Source organism: Perissodus microlepis, chromosome 8 (genome assembly GCF_051167445.1).
Source record: "Perissodus microlepis isolate ML-2025 ecotype Zambia chromosome 8, ASM5116744v1, whole genome shotgun sequence".
In the NCBI taxonomy this organism is placed as follows: domain Eukaryota; kingdom Metazoa; phylum Chordata; class Actinopteri; order Cichliformes; family Cichlidae; genus Perissodus; species Perissodus microlepis.
This window is the reverse complement of record NC_140468.1, coordinates 8,989,596-9,010,502: the sequence shown is the minus strand read 5'-3', so window position 1 is coordinate 9,010,502 and position 20,907 is coordinate 8,989,596. Positions and strand designations below refer to the sequence as shown.

Sequence of the window (20,907 nt, the reverse complement as noted above, 5' to 3'; positions counted from 1 at the left end):
CAAATGGCCCCAAATGTATCTTTCGCTGCTGCTTCTCTCATTGTCATTTTATTTCTTTCTCATCTGAACTCTAAACTCTGATACATACAGAATCAGCTTTTCTTCATGTTTTCGTGCATTGTGTGGTTGAACTTGGCATGACTTTAGACATTGTCTCTATTGATTGCGGTGAAGTAATACTGCACAGTGGTGAAATGCTCACCCAGTCTAACCTTTACCGCGACATGCATGAGTACCCCTCGCTGGCATGTTTGCATTTCCGTCGCACTATGATTGGTTCATTTGGTAACTGGTTTAGGATGGAGCAAGCAATAGAAAAGAATAGGTTTCAGAGCACAACGTACTGCTTTGTATGTTAAAGGGGCTTTTGAGATTTTGGAGAAGTCATTGATTATACTGAAAGTTTCTTGTAATGAGTTATGTGAATCTGATAGATATAATAAATAATTTGCATGGGACTAATTTTGTCTTGTGAATTCTTGTCTTCTGCTTTATTGCTGCAACAAATGGACAAAGAAGGAGAGAGAAAGTATTCCTGTCTGGTTCCCAGTGAAGTGTCAACCTTTGTATCCCTGCCCACCCTCTGCTGCTGTTTGCTAGATTCTTTGGACAATCCGTTTTTACATTTGCCCCACCCTCGTGAGGCATTGACTTAAATGGAGCAAGAAGCATCTTAAGAACCCATAGAGGACAAGGGTGCATACAGATCTCTGTAAGCAACAATGATCGCTGGTTTCTTCTTTCTGCTCATAATCACGGGTAAGCAAACATTATTATATTTTAATTCAGTTATTGCAGCATTTTATTTATATACAAATATATAAATATTAGGGTTGGGACTCAAAAAAATAATCTAATCTCGATTAATCGCATTTAATCACAGAAGAAAATCTGCCACAAAGTGCAAATGTTTTTTTCATGAATATTTTAAACTCAAGCTCTTTTAATTTCTACATTTAAACTGCATTTCAATTCAAAACACGGAAAGAAAAATATCCCTGTCCCAAACTAGGCAGACTTAAAAATAAAGTGCTATTTTAAGTACTGTAAGTACATTTTCAAAATGGTATTGTCTTTAAATAATGATAATGATGATAATGATAATAATAACAATGCTAGGCTAAAACAGTGTGATCATGGAAGAATTTGGTACAAAACATAACAAACCCATTGGACTCAAAATACCCCCTTGTTTACTGTCCATCTCTCTCAGCCAGTTACTTAGACAAACTAGCATGTTCACATTTTCAGAGCTCAGGGCAGCTCTCCTTTTTGTTACTATGTGACCTGCAAGTGAGAACAGTCTCTCGCATGGGACATAAATAGCAGGACTAATCAAACACTTGCGGGCCAGGACAGACACCTGTGGGTGGGTCCCTGCTCGACTGGACTACCACTGCGGTGGGCAGTCTGTCTCGCTGATAGTTGATTCTGCTCTATACAAACTCAGGATCCTGTTACACAGGGCTTCCTCATCTAAATCAGAGTCTGGAGACAATGAAGAGAGGAGGCGGCTCTTTGTCTTTGCTGGCTCCTTTGTGGTGGCATCTTTAAAAAGTTCCTGCAGCAGGGCCTCAAGGCTGGTCCAAATCTCTTCTCGCGCTCCCCTTGCAAGACACTTTAAATCCTTAAAACGTGGGTCAAGTACAGTGGCTCTTGTGGGTCTTGAGCCACGGATGGTTGAGTGTAGCTAACATTGGGATAGGGACGGCAGTCTTAAATTTCACCATGTAGTGTGAGACATCATCAGAGACCTCCATGGTGTCATGCAGGTGGCAGAAAGCAGGTAAAAACACTGAAAATGAGACATGTCTCACCTCCAAGAAGCTCAGTCACTAACCTGTAGTAGACAGTTCAAGAAAGTAATTATTAATCTACACAATAACTGCCAACTACAGAGCTTTTTGAAGAAAAAGTAACAGTAAGTTAAAAAAATAGCTTTAATTACCTGAATGGCTACATGAAAGTCATTAGCTTTTTGCGTTTTACCAGCTGTGATGGAGTTATGACTGGCTTGTGCTTTTGTTTGACTAAAGCAGCAAAAACAGCCTCCTTGCTTCTTTAGTAGACGAGAAACCATATCCAATTCCACTGTGTGGAAACATCCTTCATGAGTGACTCTTTCTGTTGCCCCAGTGTTACGTTTATGTTTTGCACAAACCTGTTGCTGGAACAGCCAAGATAATTCTACTACAATGGCAAAAGCATTGGACACCAGGCAGAACTCTTTGTGTGATCTTGTGCACGAGGGAGATAAACGAGATGAGTGCTGTTCCTGTTGCTCAAACCGCGGTCACTCTCAGTCAACTCCCCCGCAGCACTGCTCTTTATTGAGGTTACATGAATATTCACAGGTTCATTAACATATGACATCTTACACAGGCATACACGTGAACAAAGAGTACCTGTGTGTGGGTCAAGATATGACCCTGTGATTGACTCCCCAAAGCTGGGGTTAGGAGTCCAGCCTACACAAAAGGCTTAAACAGATACAGCGTAGGTGTCCTCCCATACCATCAATCAGAGAGAGAAGGTACGACCTCTCTCTAGGATGTGTGTGTATGCCAGAGTGCTCTGGAATGTACACAGTCTTTGCAGACTAAGGATCAGACATCCTATCAATATGCAATCGATTATAAATCTCTAAGCATATATGAGTATATGTTTCTAAGCATACATGACAATCCAACAATATAAGTCTGACACCTAGTCTTGCTTGCTCCTGGTGTAGTTATTTCGAGTTACTTTTCTCAAAATTTTGAGTTAACTCGAAATTTCAAGTTAGCTCTGCCAATCAGTAATCTATGTGAATGACGTAATTTTCTTGTTAGCCGGAAGGATGTGGCGCAGAGGAATGTGCACTCAAAGCCAGATTGTGAGCTACCAATGTATAGCAACAAATTGGTGCTTTCAGTAGTATGTTTGCTGATAGTAACACCATGTGATTCAGCTAATAACACAAGGATTTCATCATTTGTGAAGGTCACACTGAAAATACTCAGCAATTTGTGCATTCATGACTGGCTGTAATACTGGTAGCTTAGCTGTAGCATCTGTAACTGAGGGCTTCAGCGTCTTTCAACTCAGAAAGACTCAGCAGTCCATCTGCATCTTAAGGATAAAGGACACTCTTTCGAGGATGCCAATGTTCACATTTTGGACAGAGGACAGATGGTTTGAAAGAGAAGTGAAAGAAGCCATCTACGTCCACTGTGAGCGACCATCTTTGAACAGAGGCGGTGGTTTACGACACCAACTCTCTGCCATCTATAATCCAGTTTTGAGTTCCCTCCCCAGACGCCTTAACGCCCACTCACATCCTGGGCCATCTGACCTCAGGAATTCGCATAAGGTGGGGCCAGGTTTCACAATGAGCTCACCCGAAACTCTGGCTGATTGGGACCCACACCCAGTTTCACACCTTGGCTCAGGCGATTAGAGGATCATCAGGGGGTCCTTTTGTCCCTCTGTGGGGGGATACTCCCACTAGGTTTAAATCTGGGACTCCCCACCATTTGACCTTAGAACTGAAGAAGCTTCTCGGATGAGAGGTGAAACGTCTTCAAGTAACTTAAAGAAGTCCAGACGCTTTTCTTTGCAAGCTCCTTTGACTATTTAATAGATTGTTTTTTAGGTTTCTGTTTTTCTCATCATGTGTTCTTTCAGTTCATCTATAAATATAACCAACACTTATGCACCTAATTTTGTACATATGTATAACTTGAACTTTTTATGTTCTTTCATGTCAGGTGGATATGTCTCCAATGTAGAGCTACCAGATGCTGATAAGCAAAAAAGCAATGGGACAATTACTGGAGGTATTATTAATTTATTCTCTCAAAGCTTATTCGGTGGATTTCAGTTAAATTTGGCTAAAATCAACATGGATATGCAAAAACAGTATGTATATGAGACATTTACTGTTTTTCCATTGTCATGTCTACGTCCCTGAGTTTATAAAGTGTATTTTCTTTTTTTTTTTTAACAAAGGAATAAATGGTATTAACATACAAACATGTGACAAAGAAACCTGATACATTAAACCTTAGAAATGAAAGATGTTGTAGATGCTGTATCTTTTATTTTTAAGGTGTAACATAACAAAAAAAAAATCATATAGTCCATACCAGGTTCTAACGTTAATTAAACAAAACATCAGATGAATCACATCACATGATATTACACCATATTCTGCTAATTATGAGGTCTGCCATAATGTATATCATGCCTTCCTGAGGTGATTGATCTAAAATATAAAACAATTTTATAAAGAGTACGTTACATGTATTCTACGTCCCTTTTTTAATATTGATTGATAAGATAAGCCTTGCAGACATGGCCTCTTAGTCAACTTAGTCCTGTGCATATCAAAAGGTTCTAAATTGGTGCCTACTGCCACTTCTCAGGAATACAGCATTAGTGCAGATGTACATTAGCTTTGATGGATGTAAGCATCCAGTGAGCATGTGTGGTTTTTTTTTTTTTTTTTTTGTTTTTTTTTTTGTTTTGTTTTGTTTTGTTGTTGTTTTTAATTGAAAATCAGGAATGAAAAGCACAGACGTTGTCTATTGTTATTTCCTAAAATCTCTAATGGAGAATGCATTTTGATATCATTTCAGATAACGAAGATGAAGAGGAGAAAGTCTGTAATTTTCAGGATATTGTCAATCACCTGAATCTGAAAAAAGACGAATTTAAATACACTATGAGCCGGCCCATTATAAACAACAAAAATTATACAGAAGTGTTTGTTACAATAAGACTCTATGCCATCTTAGATATGGTAATTTGTTTGGGCATTCTTTTATTATTAATGACAATTAATTAATTAGTTTTCTTGCTCATGAAACATATGTCACAGCACTCATCCACAAAAGAACAACTCATTATTATTATTATTGTTATTATTACTTACTCTGGCTTGTGTTTCTTGCCACGACCCGTTTTCCTGTTTGTAACTTACAGTTTCTTACATCAGTGCTGTTTCATTTTTATTTAGGTATTTTTTTGTTTTAGTTTTTTCTGAGACATTTATTTGACACACAGTACAGAGATATAGGTTGTGACTTATGACTCCATGCTAATACATGACAGGTATCACTGGATTACTTCTGCTGAAGAAATCTTGAAAAAATTTTAAGCACTACTGTCCATCACTTCCAATCAGACATGATATATGTAGTTAACGGTCTTTGGTCCATGTCTTTATATTATTATTAGTAGTAGTAGTAGTAATAATAACAATAATTATATTGCTGCATGAGGAGTTGGCTTGGAGGCAGCTTGCACTTCAGCAGAAACTGTCTATTTACCAGCAAAGGATAATTGCTGAGGCATTAGCTGATATGAGTTAACATTAGCTAACCTGCCTGTTGAGCTTGACATGTGTCTGCCTCAATAAACACTATGTTCAAATTCTTTATTTACAGAGAGAAATTGACCAGACCTTAATTACTTACATTTGGGTTGATTTGGTGAGTTTTCTCTTAAATATATCATAGGTATATATGGTTTTCCCTGTATTGTTAAAATCCTATACTACTATTACTATTTTTTTTCCCCAATTATTTATTTTATTTGTTTTTCATCATCTCTTCTCATCTGTTTGCCTTTTTGTACCCTTGAGTGTAGGCTTGGCACAATGAGTACATTAAATGGAAACCAGATGATTTCTGTGGAATTGAATATATAACAATTCCTACATCATATCTGTGGATACCAGATATAACTATTGAAGAGATGTAAGTTTGACATATACAATATGCCCATAAACTCACTCACATATAGTCATTTTATAATCATATATTAATAAATATATGCTACTGTAACCTGTAACCATAGGGTGACAGAAAATGTTTTCCTTATTGTAATTCATGAAATAATTTACAAATTGAAGAAGGAAAAATAGCAAAGACATGGTTAGAAATAACCATTTTTACTTAAAATAACTTTATTCAAACAGAGTCAGAGGATTTGAGCAATTATCAGCTGTCTGATGAATTTATAGGCAATTCATCTCAAGCTGTTTTGAAGCACCTTTCACAAGTTGGATTGGTTTAATAGGCAGTTCACACACTATATTGCCAAAAGTATTAATTTGCCCATCCAAATCACTGAACTCAGTTGATCCAATGATTCCATGGCCATGTGTGTTAAAAAGAAATGAAGCAACTAAACAAGCAGACTGTTTCTAATCTGCTCTGATGAACTCAGTGAATTTCACCATGGTACCATAATAGGATGCCACTTGTTCAACAAGTCCAAATTAAACTTGCTTGCTACTAATTAATCCCCAGTCAACTGTATTATAACAAAGTAGGAACGACTGTAACTAAAATCACATAGGGAGGGGAGGTAAGCAGATGCTGAGGCACGTAGTGCGCAGACGTCACAACCTTTTTATGCACATTAAATTGCTACAGACCTCCATACTTCATGTGGCCTTCAGCAAAGCTCGACAACAGGGCTTTCCAGTGCAGCTTTCCAGTTGCTGCTTCCAGCTCAGCACAACACATGCAGCTCTCCTGTCGGGTCCCGGCATCCTTTCGAAATGGGAAAGGTATGACCAGGTGATGGAGAATAGCTGTGTGCATCAGCCTCCTCTGACACCACACCCCGAACCCACGGATCCACCCCTCTTTTGAACTTAAAAAAATATATACAGTGGGGCAAAAAAGTATTTAGTCAGCCACCGATTGTGCAAGTTCCCCCACCTAAAATGATGACAGAGGTCAGTAATTTGCACCAGAGGTACACTTCAACTGTGAGAGACAGAATGTGAAAAAAAAAAATCCATGAATCCACATGGTAGGATTTGTAAAGAATTTATTCGTAAATCAGGGTGGAAAATAAGTATTTGGTCAATAACAAAAATACAACTCAATACTTTGTAACATAACCTTTGTTGGCAATAACAGAGGTCAAACGTTTACTATAGGTCTTTACCAGGTTTGCACACACAGTAGCTGGTATTTTGGCCCATTCCTCCATGCAGATCTTCTCGAGAGCAGTGATGTTTTGGGGCTGTCGCCGAGCAACACGGACTTTCAACTCCCGCCACAGATTTTCTATGGGGTTGAGGTCTGGAGACTGGCTAGGCCACTCCAGGACTTTCAAATGCTTCTTACGGAGCCACTCCTTTGTTGCCCGGGCGGTGTGTTTTGGATCATTGTCATGTTGGAAGACCCAGCCTCGTTTCATCTTCAAAGTTCTCACTGATGGAAGGAGGTTTTGGCTCAAAATCTCACGATATATGGCCCCATTCATTCTGTCCTTAACACGGATCAGTCGTCCTGTCCCCTTGGCAGAAAAACAGCCCCATAGCATGATGTTTCCACCCCCATGCTTCACAGTAGGTATGGTGTTCTTGGGATGCAACTCAGTATTCTTCTTCCTCCAAACACGAGTTGAGTTTATACCAAAAAGTTCTACTTTGGTTTCATCTGACCACATGACAGTCTCCCAATCCTCTGCTGTATCATCCATGTGCTCTCTGGCAAACTTCAGACGGGCCTGGACATGCACTGGCTTCAGCAGCGGAACACGTCTGGCACTGCGGGATTTGATTCCCTGCCGTTGTAGTGTGTTACTGATGGTGGCCTTTGTTACTGTGGTCCCAGCTCTCTGCAGGTCATTCACCAGGTCCCCCCGTGTGGTTCTGGGATCTTTGCTCACCGTTCTCATGATCATTTTGACCCCACGGGATGAGATCTTGCGTGGAGCCCCAGATCGAGGGAGATTATCAGTGGTCTTGTATGTCTTCCATTTTCTGATGATTGCTCCCACAGTTGATTTTTTCACACCAAGCTGCTTGCCTATTGTAGATTCACTCTTCCCAGTCTGGTGCAGGTCTACAATACTTTTCCTGGTGTCCTTCGAAAGCTCTTTGGTCTTGGCCATGGCGGAGTTTGGAGTCTGACTGTTTGAGGCTGTGGACAGGTGTCTTTTATACAGATGATGAGTTCAAACAGGTGCCATTCATACAGGTAACGAGTGGGGGACAGAAAAGCTTCTTACAGAAGACGTTACAGGTCTGTGAGAGCCAGAGATTTTCCTTGTTTGAGGTGACCAAATACTTATTTTCCACCCTGATTTACGAATAAATTCTTTACAAATCCTACCATGTGGATTCATGGATTTTTTTTTCACATTCTGTCTCTCACAGTTGGAGTGTACCTCTGGTGCAAATTACTGACCTCTGTCATCATTTTAAGTGGGGGAACTTGCACAATCGGTGGCTGACTAAATACTTTTTTGCCCCACTGTATTTCAACAAAATCTATTACGATTGGATTTTAAATCATATTGGATCATATAATGGAAGACGATTCAGCATACAAAAGCAATGACAAAATATAACACATCTGTCTCTACTGCAATAGATCCAAAGACTGGTTGTAGGATGTGTTTGTGTCAGAAAGGGGGGGATTTTCTTGTAAAATAAAGAAGGGCCTAGCAAAAACTACGTTTGGGAACCACTGGCCTAGTCAATGGTATCTCTCCACCTCTAGTACTAGCAGGTTTTACTAAGGTAAAATAAGATATAGCTGCAGACATAATAGTCATTTATAGCATGATGCAAACTGTTTTCCATAGTATGATAATACATTGTTTTCATTACAATCATATTCTTTTATACAGGACAGAAAAAGATAAAGCCTCTCCGAGTCCATATCTCAGCATATATCACAATGGTCGGGTTGAGTTCAGGAATGACCAGGTGGTGCTAAGCACCTGCAAGATGCATGTTTACAAATTTCCTTTCGACACCCAGAGCTGCAACCTCTCCTTCAAGTCTATCTTTCACGATGGTGAGTCCATAACAGTTTCTGTTTACATGTCCTTTGTATGGTCTCAAAAGCACAACATTAGATATCTTAACATATACTGCCCAGCCAAAAGGAGGGGCTCTAATTTTCTGTTTCTGCTTCAATGATCTCATGCATAATTTCAGGAAGGTTATCCAATGCCAAAAAACAAATTTTCATCCAAATTTGCACATATTTTGGGCCAACATCTTATTTTGATGATGTTAGAATTGGACAACTGTGTGAAAAGGAATTGGGAATTTCCAAGGAGTCACATGAAACCCTGGAACTGCTATAGAGAGCCGTACACATAAGCTGGATCCAGTTCTGTTTAATATTAGTTTTATCTTGTTAAAAACTCCCATTAGAAAGATTGGATGTTGCAAGTAAGCAATAAAATTTGAAATAGGCATTATACAAATGCTGGGATTTCATTGCTATTTAATCAATATTCCACACAACAACTAAACAGAATGAGCATGTTTTTATAACATTTTAACTTTAGTGATATTACTGTTTTTCTTGTAGTTGAATTAGCTGATCTGCAGGTTTTTACTGAGTTTGGATAAGAACTTTAAAGTCAGGTTAAGTGTTTGAGGTAGTGATGTGTCGGTCACGAATGAAATGGCTCTTAGAGACGGATCTTTGATGTGAACGACGCGAGCCGTTTTTTTTTTTTTTTTTTTTTTTTTTTTTCCTTCTCTCACCCTCTCTCTCGCACTTTTTTTCTGCTTCACTCCGCATGCGAGACTTGTAGTGATGGGATTTCCAGCTCTTTTTAGAGAGCTGGCTCTTTCGGCTCCCAACCGGCTCTTCAGGTTGTTTTGTTGCTTTAATTAATTTATTATTAACAATAATATAAAATTATGCACAAAAGGAATGACTAATGTAAAGTGGTTTTATTTATATATTTTTATTAGGGGTGCAACGATACTCGTATCGATATTGAACCGTTCGATACAGTGCTTTCGGTTCGGTACGCATATGTATCGAACAATACAACATTTTTAATTTATTTTAATGCTTTGCGCTGGGCAGAGGGGGGAGGGGCGGTAGTTACACTCGCAGTAGCACAGGAACAGAGCGGGAGGGGGAAAGAGAGAAAGAGAGCCAGGGACAACAACGTCACATTAGAAAGGTATAGTAATCATCCACAACTATTTTCAGTTGCGGATGATAAAGGATTCAGAAAGTTTATTCATGCAGGTCCATATGACAGAGAATATGCATCTTCTTTTTGTTTTCATATTTTAATTTATATTTAACAGGGCTCTAGACTAACTTTTTGACATGGGCGCACCGGTACGCCTAACTTTAAAAATTTAGGCGTACCGGCACAAAAGTTAGGCGCACTCAAATTTTTCAACCACATTGCTTATCACTGCAGTTTTACATGTGCACTTTTTTTTGGGGGGGGGAGGTCCATACAGACAATATTCATTTCTAAATTATTAACTAAAACTTGTGCTTAAAGTGCTTTGTCAATATTGTAGAAAATGTTAAACTTAATCATCATCTTGGCCTCCTGACGACCTGTTTGCTGCTGTCTGTTGCTGAAAGGCAGTGGGGAGAGGGGACACTTGGGCAGTGCATTTATTGCAGCATATAATGTGTTTCCTGGATACACTGCAACTTTTTCAGCATTCAAAGATTGATGGCACCGTGTCAGAGCACTGGCTATGAATTTCAGACGGATCAGGCCTTAACTTAACAAAAAAGTTATCAATAGTTCTTTTCTTATTACCCACAGCTACATCCACTTCTCTCAGGCCTAGGCTGCTCACTAGGGCTGGGTATCATCACTGATTTCTATAATCCATTCGATTCTGGTTCTCAAAGTCCTGATTTGATTCAATTTAGCCTCAGACAGTCAGAAATATTATAATTCTGATCATTTATCAGTACTGATACACATGAGCCTTCATCAGAATTGTGAAAATCACAGCAGATGCCTTTGTGTGAAAGTAACTGAGAATAAAACACAGAAAAACATGAAGGAGATTTTCCTGGTCTGGCTTTTTATAGCAGATAACCTTAAAAATATTCTGCAATTTTGCATAATTTTAAGAAGTTTAAATTTCTTCAGTATTGAACAGCAGAAATTAGGCTTTCTTGTCCGAGGTCATTTAAGTGAAAAAAGAAAAAGACAGCGCTGTAAACAACGGTAGACTGGTGGGTAATAAGCGAATGAATAATGCAGAAAACAGATTTGAGACGGGAAACTGTTCCTGAAGTACACAGAGAGAGAGCTGTGCAGGAAGTGTGATTTTTATTGTGGTGGAAGCAAAACGGCAAAAGTCAGAGGGAATTCATGACGACATTGATCAAATGTGAAGCGTAGTTTGCTGCTTCTTTTGCTGCTGACTCGGCGAATTTTGGTTGGAGAGAGACAAAACCTGCAGCTCAGAATCTAGCGCAAAAAAGACGTAAACACAGAGCGGACCGGACGCATCAGAATCGCTAAGCTCCGACAGTGTGTCCGTGTACGGGCCGTCGGGTGAGAAAGCCGAGAAAGACAAAGCTGATTCTGATGCGTCGGGTCCGCTCTGTGTTTACGTCTTTGTGTGGAATCCGTTAATGAATTGATATCGCCTTATTCAAGCTACTCACCTCTCTCTTCCACCTGCACTTTCAACTGGACCACGGCCAATCAGAGAGGTCCCGCCCCTGACTATCTCTGATTGGTTTAGTCCATGATAGGGGCATAATGTGTGTCTGTTGTTGACCACACGGAGAGTTGCAGAGATTTATTTATTTTTTTGTTACCGGAACAGTTGGTCACACAGGTGCGACCAAATATTTATTTTTAGTCGCACCACTGAAAAATTTGGTCGCATTTGCGACCAAATTGGTCGCACTCTAGAGCCCTGTTTAATTGTGTTGTGGTTTGCAGCGTTTTGTGTTGTTTCACTTTAAATTTTTTTAAAAGGAAAAAGCTGAAAATTTAAATAGTTAAAAGTTGAACTGTGACTAGTTGGTTTTTGCATTATATGATTTATTTATTACATTTTATGTGGAGTGAATAAATAAAAGTATATTTACGGAGGCCCCTACAGACAAAGCACATAAAAACTCCAAAACACAACAGAAGTGCTCCAGGATGCTAGGGCCCAGTGTTGAGCTTTTGTTACCTAGAGGCTACACAAGCCAGCAAGTACCAACGACCGGATTTGGTGTTTGGTAGTAACAGGTAAATGAACATTTTTTTAAATTATTTGAATATATATGAGTGCTTGTGTATAAATACACAAACAATACACACATGCTTTCAATCGTGTAATTTAAGTGATCTAGGTAGCTCTGTTTTGAAGTTCAGTTAACGCTAGAAATGTGTTTTGGAGTTTGTATGTGTTTTGTCTCTAGGGGCCACTGTATATATTTATATATAAACATATATAAATAAAACCAGTTTTTTTTTTTTTTTTTTTTTTTTTTTTTTTTTACATTAGTAATTCCTTTTGTGCATAATTTTATATTATTGTTAATAATAAATTAATTAAAGCAACAAAACAACCTGAAGAGCCGGTTTGGAGCCCAAAGAACCGGCTCTTTTTAGTGAGCCGAGCCGAAAGAGCCGGAAATCCCATCACTAGTCTGAGGTGGAACTGCGAGACAGTGGACAAGTAATCATCAATGAGTGGATCTGTCTGGATTCGTTAGGTTGCATCTGCTTTAAAAGTGAGACATTTTCCCTGGAACAATTAATAACTCCAACATAACAATCACAAGCATTTATGGCTCAAACACAGATGACCGACCACACATTCTATCATAACTTCTTCACATCATTACAGGATTTCTCCACATCTGCCATAATCATAGGTGGAAACTTTAACACAGTTATCAACCCAACAATAAAACGCTCAACAAACTCACATCATACCCAAAACTGGCATTCAGCCCAAATCATACCATAGCATACCAGCTTTATTTATAAATCATTTTAATATAAAGCCAGGGTTCACAAAGTGCTGTACATATACAAATAGCATAAACACAATAAAATAAAATAAAACATGTTAAAACAAGTTGATAAAACAAATTGAGTCAACCCCTTAAAGAGTGCCAAAGGCTTCAGCAAATAACTGTTTTAAAAAGGGCGTAGTGTTGGGGAGTAACAGAATACATGTAACAGTGTTACGTATTTAAAATACAAAATATGAGTAACTGTATGCCGTTACAGTTACCGTTTAAAAGGGTAGTATTCAGAATACAGTTACTTTGTTGAAATAAAGGGATTACATGACGGTCTTTTCCTGTTTCATATGTTAGGCTACACCCTCTCTATTGTTGGTAATTCCGCACTGGTGGAAACCCAAACAAAACATGTATTACAGTGGCTTGCAAAAGTATTCGGCCCCCTTGAACTTTTCCACATTTTGTCACATTACAGCCACAAACATGAATCAATTTTATTGGAATTCCACGTGAAAGACCAATACAAAGTGGTGTACACGTGAGAAGTGGAACGAAAATCATACATGATTCCAAACATTTTTTACAAATAAATAACTGAAAAGCGGGGTGTGCGTAATTATTCAGCCCCCTGAGTCAAAACTTTGTAGAACCACCTTTTGCTGCACTTACCCTAAAAGACTGGCAGCTGTATGTCTCTACCAGCTTTGCACATCTAGAGACTGAAATCCTTGCCCATTCTTCTTTGCAAAACAGCTCCAGCTCAGTCAGATTAGATGGACAGCGTTTGTGAACAGCAGTTTCCAGATCTTGCCACAGATTCTCGATTGGATTTAGATCTGGACTTTGACTGGGCCATTCTAACACATGGATATGTTTTGTTTTAAACCATTCCATTGTTGCCCTGGCTTTATGTTTAGGGTCGTGGTCCTGCTGGAAGGTGAACCTCCGCCCCAGTCTCAAGTCTTTTGCAGACTCCAAGAGGTTTTCTTCCAAGATTGCCCTGTATTTGGCTCCATCCGTCTTCCCATCAACTCTGACCAGCTTCCCTGTCCCTGCTGAAGAGAAGCACCCCCAGAGCATGATGCTGCCGCCACCATATTTGACAGCGGGGATGGTGTGTTCAGAGTGATGTGCAGTGTTAGTTTTCCGCCACAAATAGCGTTTTGCATTTTGGCCAAAAAGTGGCAAACTGCAAACGGGACTTCTTATGGTTTTCTGTTAACAATGGCTTTCTTCTTGCCACTCTTCCATAAAGGCCAACTTTGTGCAGTGCACAACTAATAGTTGTCCTATGGACAGATTCCCCCACCTGAGCTGTAGATCTCTGCAGCTCGTCCAGAGTCACCATGGGCCTCTTGGCTGCATTTCTGATCAGCGCTCTCCTTGTTCAGCCTGTGAGTTTAGGTGGACGGCCTTGTCTTGGTAGGTTTACAGTTGTGCCATACTCGTTCCATTTTTGAATGATCACTTGAACAGTGCTCCGTGGGATGTTCAAGGCTTGGGAAATCTTTTTGTAGCCTAAGCCTGCTTTAAATTTCTCAATAACTTTATCCCTGACCTGTCTGGTGTGTTCTTTGGACTTCATGGTGATGTTGCTCACAATATTCTCTTAGACAACCTCTGAGGCCGTCACAGAGCAGCTGTATTTGTACTGACATTAGATTACACACAGGTGCACTCTATTTAGTCATTAGCACTCATCAGTCAATGTCTATGGGCAACTGACTGCACTCAGACCAAAGGGGGCTGAATAATTACGCACACCCCACTTTGCAGTTATTTATTTGTAAAAATAAATGTTTGAAATCATGTATGATTTTCGTTCCACTTCTCACGTGTACACCACTTTGTATTGGTCTTTCATGTGGAATTCCAATAAAATTGATTCATGTTTGTGGCTGTAATGTGACAAAATGTGGAAAAGTTTAAGGGGGCCGAATACTTTTGCAAGCCACTGTAAGAGGCTCTAATGTCTGTGTGGTTGTGTGTGTGAGCGGGGCAGTGTTGGGGAATAACAGAATACATGTACCGCCGTTACATATTTAAAATACATGTTAGCCTATGCTCTCTCTATTTTTTGTAATTCCACACCGGTGGAAACCCAAACAAAACACGCATTAAGAAGCTCTAATGCCTGTGTCTCAATCTCGCAGCCCACGTCACCTCTACTTGTGGCATAATGACACATAATTCACGCATAATGACGTGAAGAGATATTTTAAAAATGATTCAAAAGATGATTTAATATCAAGGCAATAGGCAGAGTGTTACAGGCATAGCCCTAAAGAATGTAGCCTCATGGGCAGTGTAGTCCGTGCTGCAGGGAGAATGGACTGCCATAACTGATATGTGTCTGTGAGCGCAGTGGATGAAGAAAAAGGGGAGTCAAAAAGTACGAGCTGTCACTGACCAGAAATGGGAGATAGAAGCATGTAAATATAATAATAACCACTGCAGCCAAAAAGAGCTATTAAGGCTCAACTGTACACTGTGTTCAATAAGTTCCGTTGGAGCAGCCTTTCAACGCCTCTCTCTCTCACACTAGCAAAGTTGACCCAGACAACAAAGTAAAGCTAGTTTTTGGCTACGAGCACGACACGGAACCCGAAGTATTAGCCAGAGGTCTTTTCACAGAGATTTGGCCTGTTAATGCGATTATGGCGTTAATGTCATTTTAACGAGATTAACGCTGACAACACTATTACAATACATGACAGATATTGGTCTTGGCATTAGTTGGAGGCCAGAAAACCCTTCAACGGAATGCACCTACTTTTCCTCCATCCATAAATCCTTTTTGCTAATCGACTACTTTCTCACCAGCAATTCATTGATGACAGATGTTAATAATAATAAACACATCTCCAAATCTCATCTGAGAAACAGCCAAAGCGGTGCTAAGGGGAAAAATAATAATAAATAAAATATTTAGAAAATACCGTGGAAGAAAAAAATAAAGCAACTACACAATTTATATGCAACTAATCCCAAAGAACAAACATTGAAAGAATTTAGAGATGCCAAAAAAACAAAAGACAATTTATCTTACAGAGACTACAATATAACCACTATGAACACAAAGTACGGCAAATACTTAGCAAGTCAACTTAAATGCAACAATGAAAAATCTTTCTTACAACATTTAAAGACTCGACAGGAAAAATCACAGGCTCTCAAATCATAAATAGCACCTTTAGACAATTTTACTATGAATTATATAACAGTAATAAGGAACATTATTTAAAAGAAATAGAAAACTTTCTCAATAACATCACACTAACATCATTACCAAAGCAACAGTTAGAACAACAGAATCTTAGACACCCCACTTACACCCCACTTACCCCAGAATAAGAAAGAGCACTACAAAAAATGTAAAACAATAAAGCACTTATTCCTTGTTGGTCTGCTCACATTTATATTATTTGTCCTTTATCACATTTCTTTTTATATTCAATTTCAGATAAAGAAATATATTTGCGGAACTACTCTATTAACAATTCAACGGTCACAGAATTGTCTCGTAAGATGATGCACACGCAGTATGAGTGGCTGTTCATCGACATGTCGGTCAACAACGAAATTGTTGAAGGTTATGGATTCAATCAAACTGTGGTCATTTACACTGTAAGTATTTCTGGAAACAGAAAGGAAAACTCGTTCTTTTCCCTTTATCCATCTACTCTAGCCACCTGGTTTCAGGTCAAGCACTGATCACGTTTTTCCACAGCAGGTGATGGATGTGCTGAACCATGCTGCTGTGTTTGGCCCAGTTCAGTTGTAGGGCAATCTTTGAGTTGCCAAGTTTGCAGTGGACAATATGCTATGATGTACTTCAATTAAAATCATTTTTATTCATCAGATTTATCAGCCGTATCATTTAAAGTTATCATAATTTGCAGTATATATTTAGGAGTGTGTAGGATCAGTAATAAAAGTGTGTAAAAACAATAACCACAAACTGTAAACAAATTGTCCTATACAATAAATAAATAAAAAGATATCTAATTTGTCAAACATTCTCGCATGCACCCTATCCTTGGGCTGTGCATTTAAAGCCATCCTGTTTCACTAAAACAATAGGGGATCATTTATGCACAGTATATTGTACACTATAATCTGAAAATCAGGTGGTCTCCCTGATTTTAACCATTGATAGCAACAAGTTATCATTGTTAATGTGAGGTTTAAAGGACTTGTATTCAGCTTTAATGGAAGATAAGTCAGGTTTTACTTTTGATACTTTATACTTGGTTTTTAAATAACAGTTTTATTTGTAGTGATATTTTTCACAGTGTTGTTTATTTCCTAAAGGAGTGGTTTGAATTCCTACACCACTTGTCACTGACAGCTAAAAGCAAATATTTTTTGGTAATATATCAGATATTTATTTAACTATAGAAGTACTTTTTTGCAATTTTTCAGCCAGGAAGGAGTGCATGACTGTGAAGAAGTCCATGTAGAGTGCAGCAATAATTTGTCAAAGGTCACTGCACGCCACTGCCTTACATTACAGTTGTGTTCAAAATCATAGTAGTGTATTTTAAAATGTGAGTAAAGTTCAAAATCCATATATTTTTTTTAATTTCCCTTCATTTGGAACACTGCACATTATATTTTTCATCAAAACATGAAGAAAAAAGTATCAATATTTCAATTACTTGTCTGCATTTTTTTCATTACAAACTCAAATATTTACTCAATAAACTGAAAAAATGTTAAGATTTAGCATTCCTGTGTATCACTAAACTAATATTTTGTTGTATAACCACTGTTTTTGAGAACTGGTTCACATCTGTGCTACATGGAGTCGATCAACTTCTGGCACTTGTAAACACGTATGCCAGCCCAGGATGATTTGACAACCTTCCACAATTCCTCTGCATTTCTAGGTTTTGCCTCTGAAACAGCATTTTTGATGTCACTCCACAAGTTTTCTATTGGATTAAGGTCCGGGGATTGGGCTGGCCACTACATAACCTTAATTTTGTTGGTCTGGAACCTAGATGCTGCTCACTTACTAGTGTGTTTGGGGTTGTTGTCTTGTTGAAACACCTGTTTCAAGGGCATTTCGTCTTCAGCATAAGGCAGCATGACCTCTTCAAGTATTTTGATATAACCAAACTGATCAATGATCCCTGGTATGAGATAAATAGGCCCGACACCATAGTAAAAGAAACAGCCCCATATCATGATGCTTGCACCACCATGCTTCACGGTCTTCAGAGTGTAGTGAGACTTGAATTCAGTGTTTGGGGGTCATCTGACAAACTGTCTGCGCCCCTTGGATCCAAAAAGAACAACCTTTCATCAGCGCCACAAAATGTTTCTCCATTTCTCTTTAGGCCAGTTATATGTTCTTTGGCAAATTGCGTCCTCTTCAGCTCTTCTGTTTTTTTTAACAGTGGAACTTTGCGGGAGCTTCTTGCCAATAGATTAACCTCACACAAGCGTCCTCTAATTGTTACAGTACTCACAGGTAACTTCAGACCGTCTCTGATCTCACTGGCTGAGTCATTCTGGCTATTGTTCGATCCATTCGAATGATAGTCTTAAGTTTTTTTCCACATCTCTCTGGTTTGGCTTTCCATTTTAAAGCATTGGAGATCATTTTAGCTGAGCACCCTAGCATTTTCTGCACTTCGTTTTCCCCTCTCCAATCAACATTTTGATTAAAGCATGCTGTTCTTCTGAGCAATGTCTGGCACGACCCATCTTTCTAAGGTTTTCAGAGAATATTGCATGTACAACATGTGCTGGCTTCATCCTTAAATAAGGGCCACATGAATGACACCTGTTTCTTCACATAATGAATGACCTCACTGGTTGGACTCCACACTGCTATTATTGTGAACACGGCCCTTTCACTTAATTATTCAATTACACAGACTCCGGTGCATTCATATTGTGAATGTTGAGTCTGTTGGTTTCTCTGACTCTACTCACCTACTGGTAAATTATTTGCCATGTAATAAAATGCTTCATATCAAAAACACTGATCTGATTCGTCATGTTGGACTGCTATTATTTTGAACACAACTGTACATCCTGTGGTGGTGTTACAGACACCCAAAACAACATTAATAACACTGCATGGTTTGGCACATTTACACCACCCAAAACTTCTCACTTAACTCCTTTCTCTTTACTATTTTAATACAAATTCACATAATACTTCTTTGAGTATCTGTTTCTATTGTACCTAACCACCTGGGGAAACAAATTCACAGATTATCATGAAGAGGAGGTCTGTCCTCTACGTTGCCAATTTCTTGCTGCCAGTGCTCTTCTTCTTGCTTCTGGACTTATCCTCCTTCCTGATCTCAGACACTGGGGGTGAGAAACTCGGCTTCAAGGTCACTGTCTTGCTTGCTGTCACAGTGATGCAGCTTCTTCTCAATGAGATTCTGCCGAGCTCTTCAGACAGTATTCCACTTATAGGTAAGGAAGCGTGTTTGACTGCACATATAGTCAATACTTATTTGTCCACAAATGTAATAATACTGTCTGCCCTCCTCAGCTGTCTACTGCATTGGAATTTTTGCTCTGATGCTGCTCAGCCTCCTGGAGGCAATTTTGGTCAAGCATCTGATTGAAAAGGATTCTGCAGTTGAAGATGAGACAGATGGAGACCGAAGCCTGGGGGAGAACTCTGGGAACAACCAGGGCAGCCACAACTTCTACAGCTGTTTTAGAGGTGAGCTTAATCATAGCAAACATTCCACAAATCTGCATGCAGTTTTAGTTGTGTTGCATTAATCTTTATGCCTAATGTTTTTCCAGAGATTAAGAGATGCAGTCACCATGCCTCTGTTGATGAGGTATCTTCTCATGAAACACCATCTGTGTCTCTGTCCCGAAAGGTTGGGGAAAAAATGCACATTTTTTCTCTTTTCAGAAACTCCAGGAAGGGATGTTTGCATTGCAGAGATTATCCTGTATCTTAAACTGTATATCGGAAGCAAACATTTTTTATTAAATCAATGTTGAAACAAACCAGTGCGTCAAATGTTAAAGCTATCATGAACCTTATTGGCCTAACATCTTGTTGATTGCCTTTCTACAAAACCACTCTTTCAGGGCAGCAGCAGTATACTGACAGAGGTGTCCTTTGCTCTGGAAAAAGTGTCAGATGAGCTGCAGGAGACAAGGAAAACAATGACTTTGCTCAGCAGCAACAGGAAGTCTGGATACTGGACCAGAATGGCTAAAAAAGTCAACAAGGTTTTCCTAATTTTTTATTTGAGTGCAGTCACTGTGTTCTTAGCATATATGGTTTCATTGTGGAACAGTGCTGAGGGTAAGTAGGGCTAAAGTTAAAAAACCTAAAAGAACTAAAGCAAAAAAGAAAACAAACTTATTTCTTACTCTGTGTTATATATTTGCAGTTAATTTCTATTTGTCCAAAACAAAAACATTTTAGAAACCAGAAAAAAATTCTGAAATTGTACTCTGATCTCGAGTGTTAGGAGTGTTGTGATCAGTGTCAGGTCATAGTCAAAAAAGTAATGTATTACACATATTACCCCGAACACTTTTCTTAAAAGTAATGCAATAAATTACTCCAATTAGAAAATAATTAATTATACTGCTATTAACATTATTTTCATCTTATTCTGTAAAATGACCTGAAACAAACTCTTTCATAATTACCATTTAAAAGTATAAACTGAGGCTACAGTCCGACACAGCAACACAAATCCCTATCGTGACAAGGACGCACATATGATCTTTCTTAGTATTTAGGTATAAACACAAAGCTGACAGTACAAGGAAAGATGAAAACCAGCACAAAGATTGTGTTAAAAAAAAAAAAAAAAAAACAACAACAAAACATCGCCACAGTGATTCTAGAATTCAGAGAAAAAAGTACGCATTGTTTCACGATTTATAAGATGGAGCATTAGTTGTATATTCATAGAGTTTATTATTTAAGTGTAGCTCCTGACCTGATGCTTCCTTGTACAGTTTGCCCTTGTCAAGTTTGAGTGTATTAGCTAGTTCCAGTTTTATTTTTCCTACTTTATTTATTCTTGTGGTATTGTGTTTAGTTCCCTTCCTGTTTCCACTCTCTGTATTTGCAGTGTATTTATAACCTTACCCTTTCTTTGATTTGTATTTGATTTATTTATTTATCACATTTAATATATTTAACTTATTGATGATGATTTACCTCATAAAT

The 20,907-nt window shown here is 38.6% G+C and overlaps 1 protein-coding gene across 1 annotated transcript; it reads left to right on the top strand.

Annotated features, from left to right (window-relative positions):
- The first annotated feature begins 531 nt into the window (after positions 1 to 531).
- On the top strand, positions 532 to 20,541 carry LOC146381344 (5-hydroxytryptamine receptor 3A-like). Its single transcript, XM_084937336.1, has 11 exons — positions 532 to 759; positions 3,750 to 3,818; positions 4,620 to 4,783; positions 5,430 to 5,474; positions 5,632 to 5,741; positions 8,641 to 8,810; positions 16,189 to 16,352; positions 18,956 to 19,166; positions 19,246 to 19,422; positions 19,509 to 19,588; positions 19,806 to 20,541. The coding sequence occupies exons 1-11, from the start codon at positions 723 to 725 to the stop codon at positions 20,031 to 20,033; spliced, it is 1,455 nt and encodes a 484-aa protein (XP_084793462.1). The 5' UTR covers positions 532 to 722; the 3' UTR covers positions 20,034 to 20,541.
- The last annotated feature ends 366 nt before the right edge of the window (positions 20,542 to 20,907 follow it).

Bases quoted from the DNA above. Each gene is read 5' to 3' on its own strand.
- LOC146381344 (XM_084937336.1), top strand. From the start codon at position 723: ATGATCGCTGGTTTCTTCTTTCTGCTCATAATCACGG. The intron at 3,819-4,619 runs GTATTATTAATT...ATATCATTTCAG, and splicing joins CAATGGGACAATTACTGGAG to ATAACGAAGATGAAGAGGAG. The intron at 16,353-18,955 runs GTAAGTATTTCT...ACAAATTCACAG, and splicing joins AAACTGTGGTCATTTACACT to ATTATCATGAAGAGGAGGTC.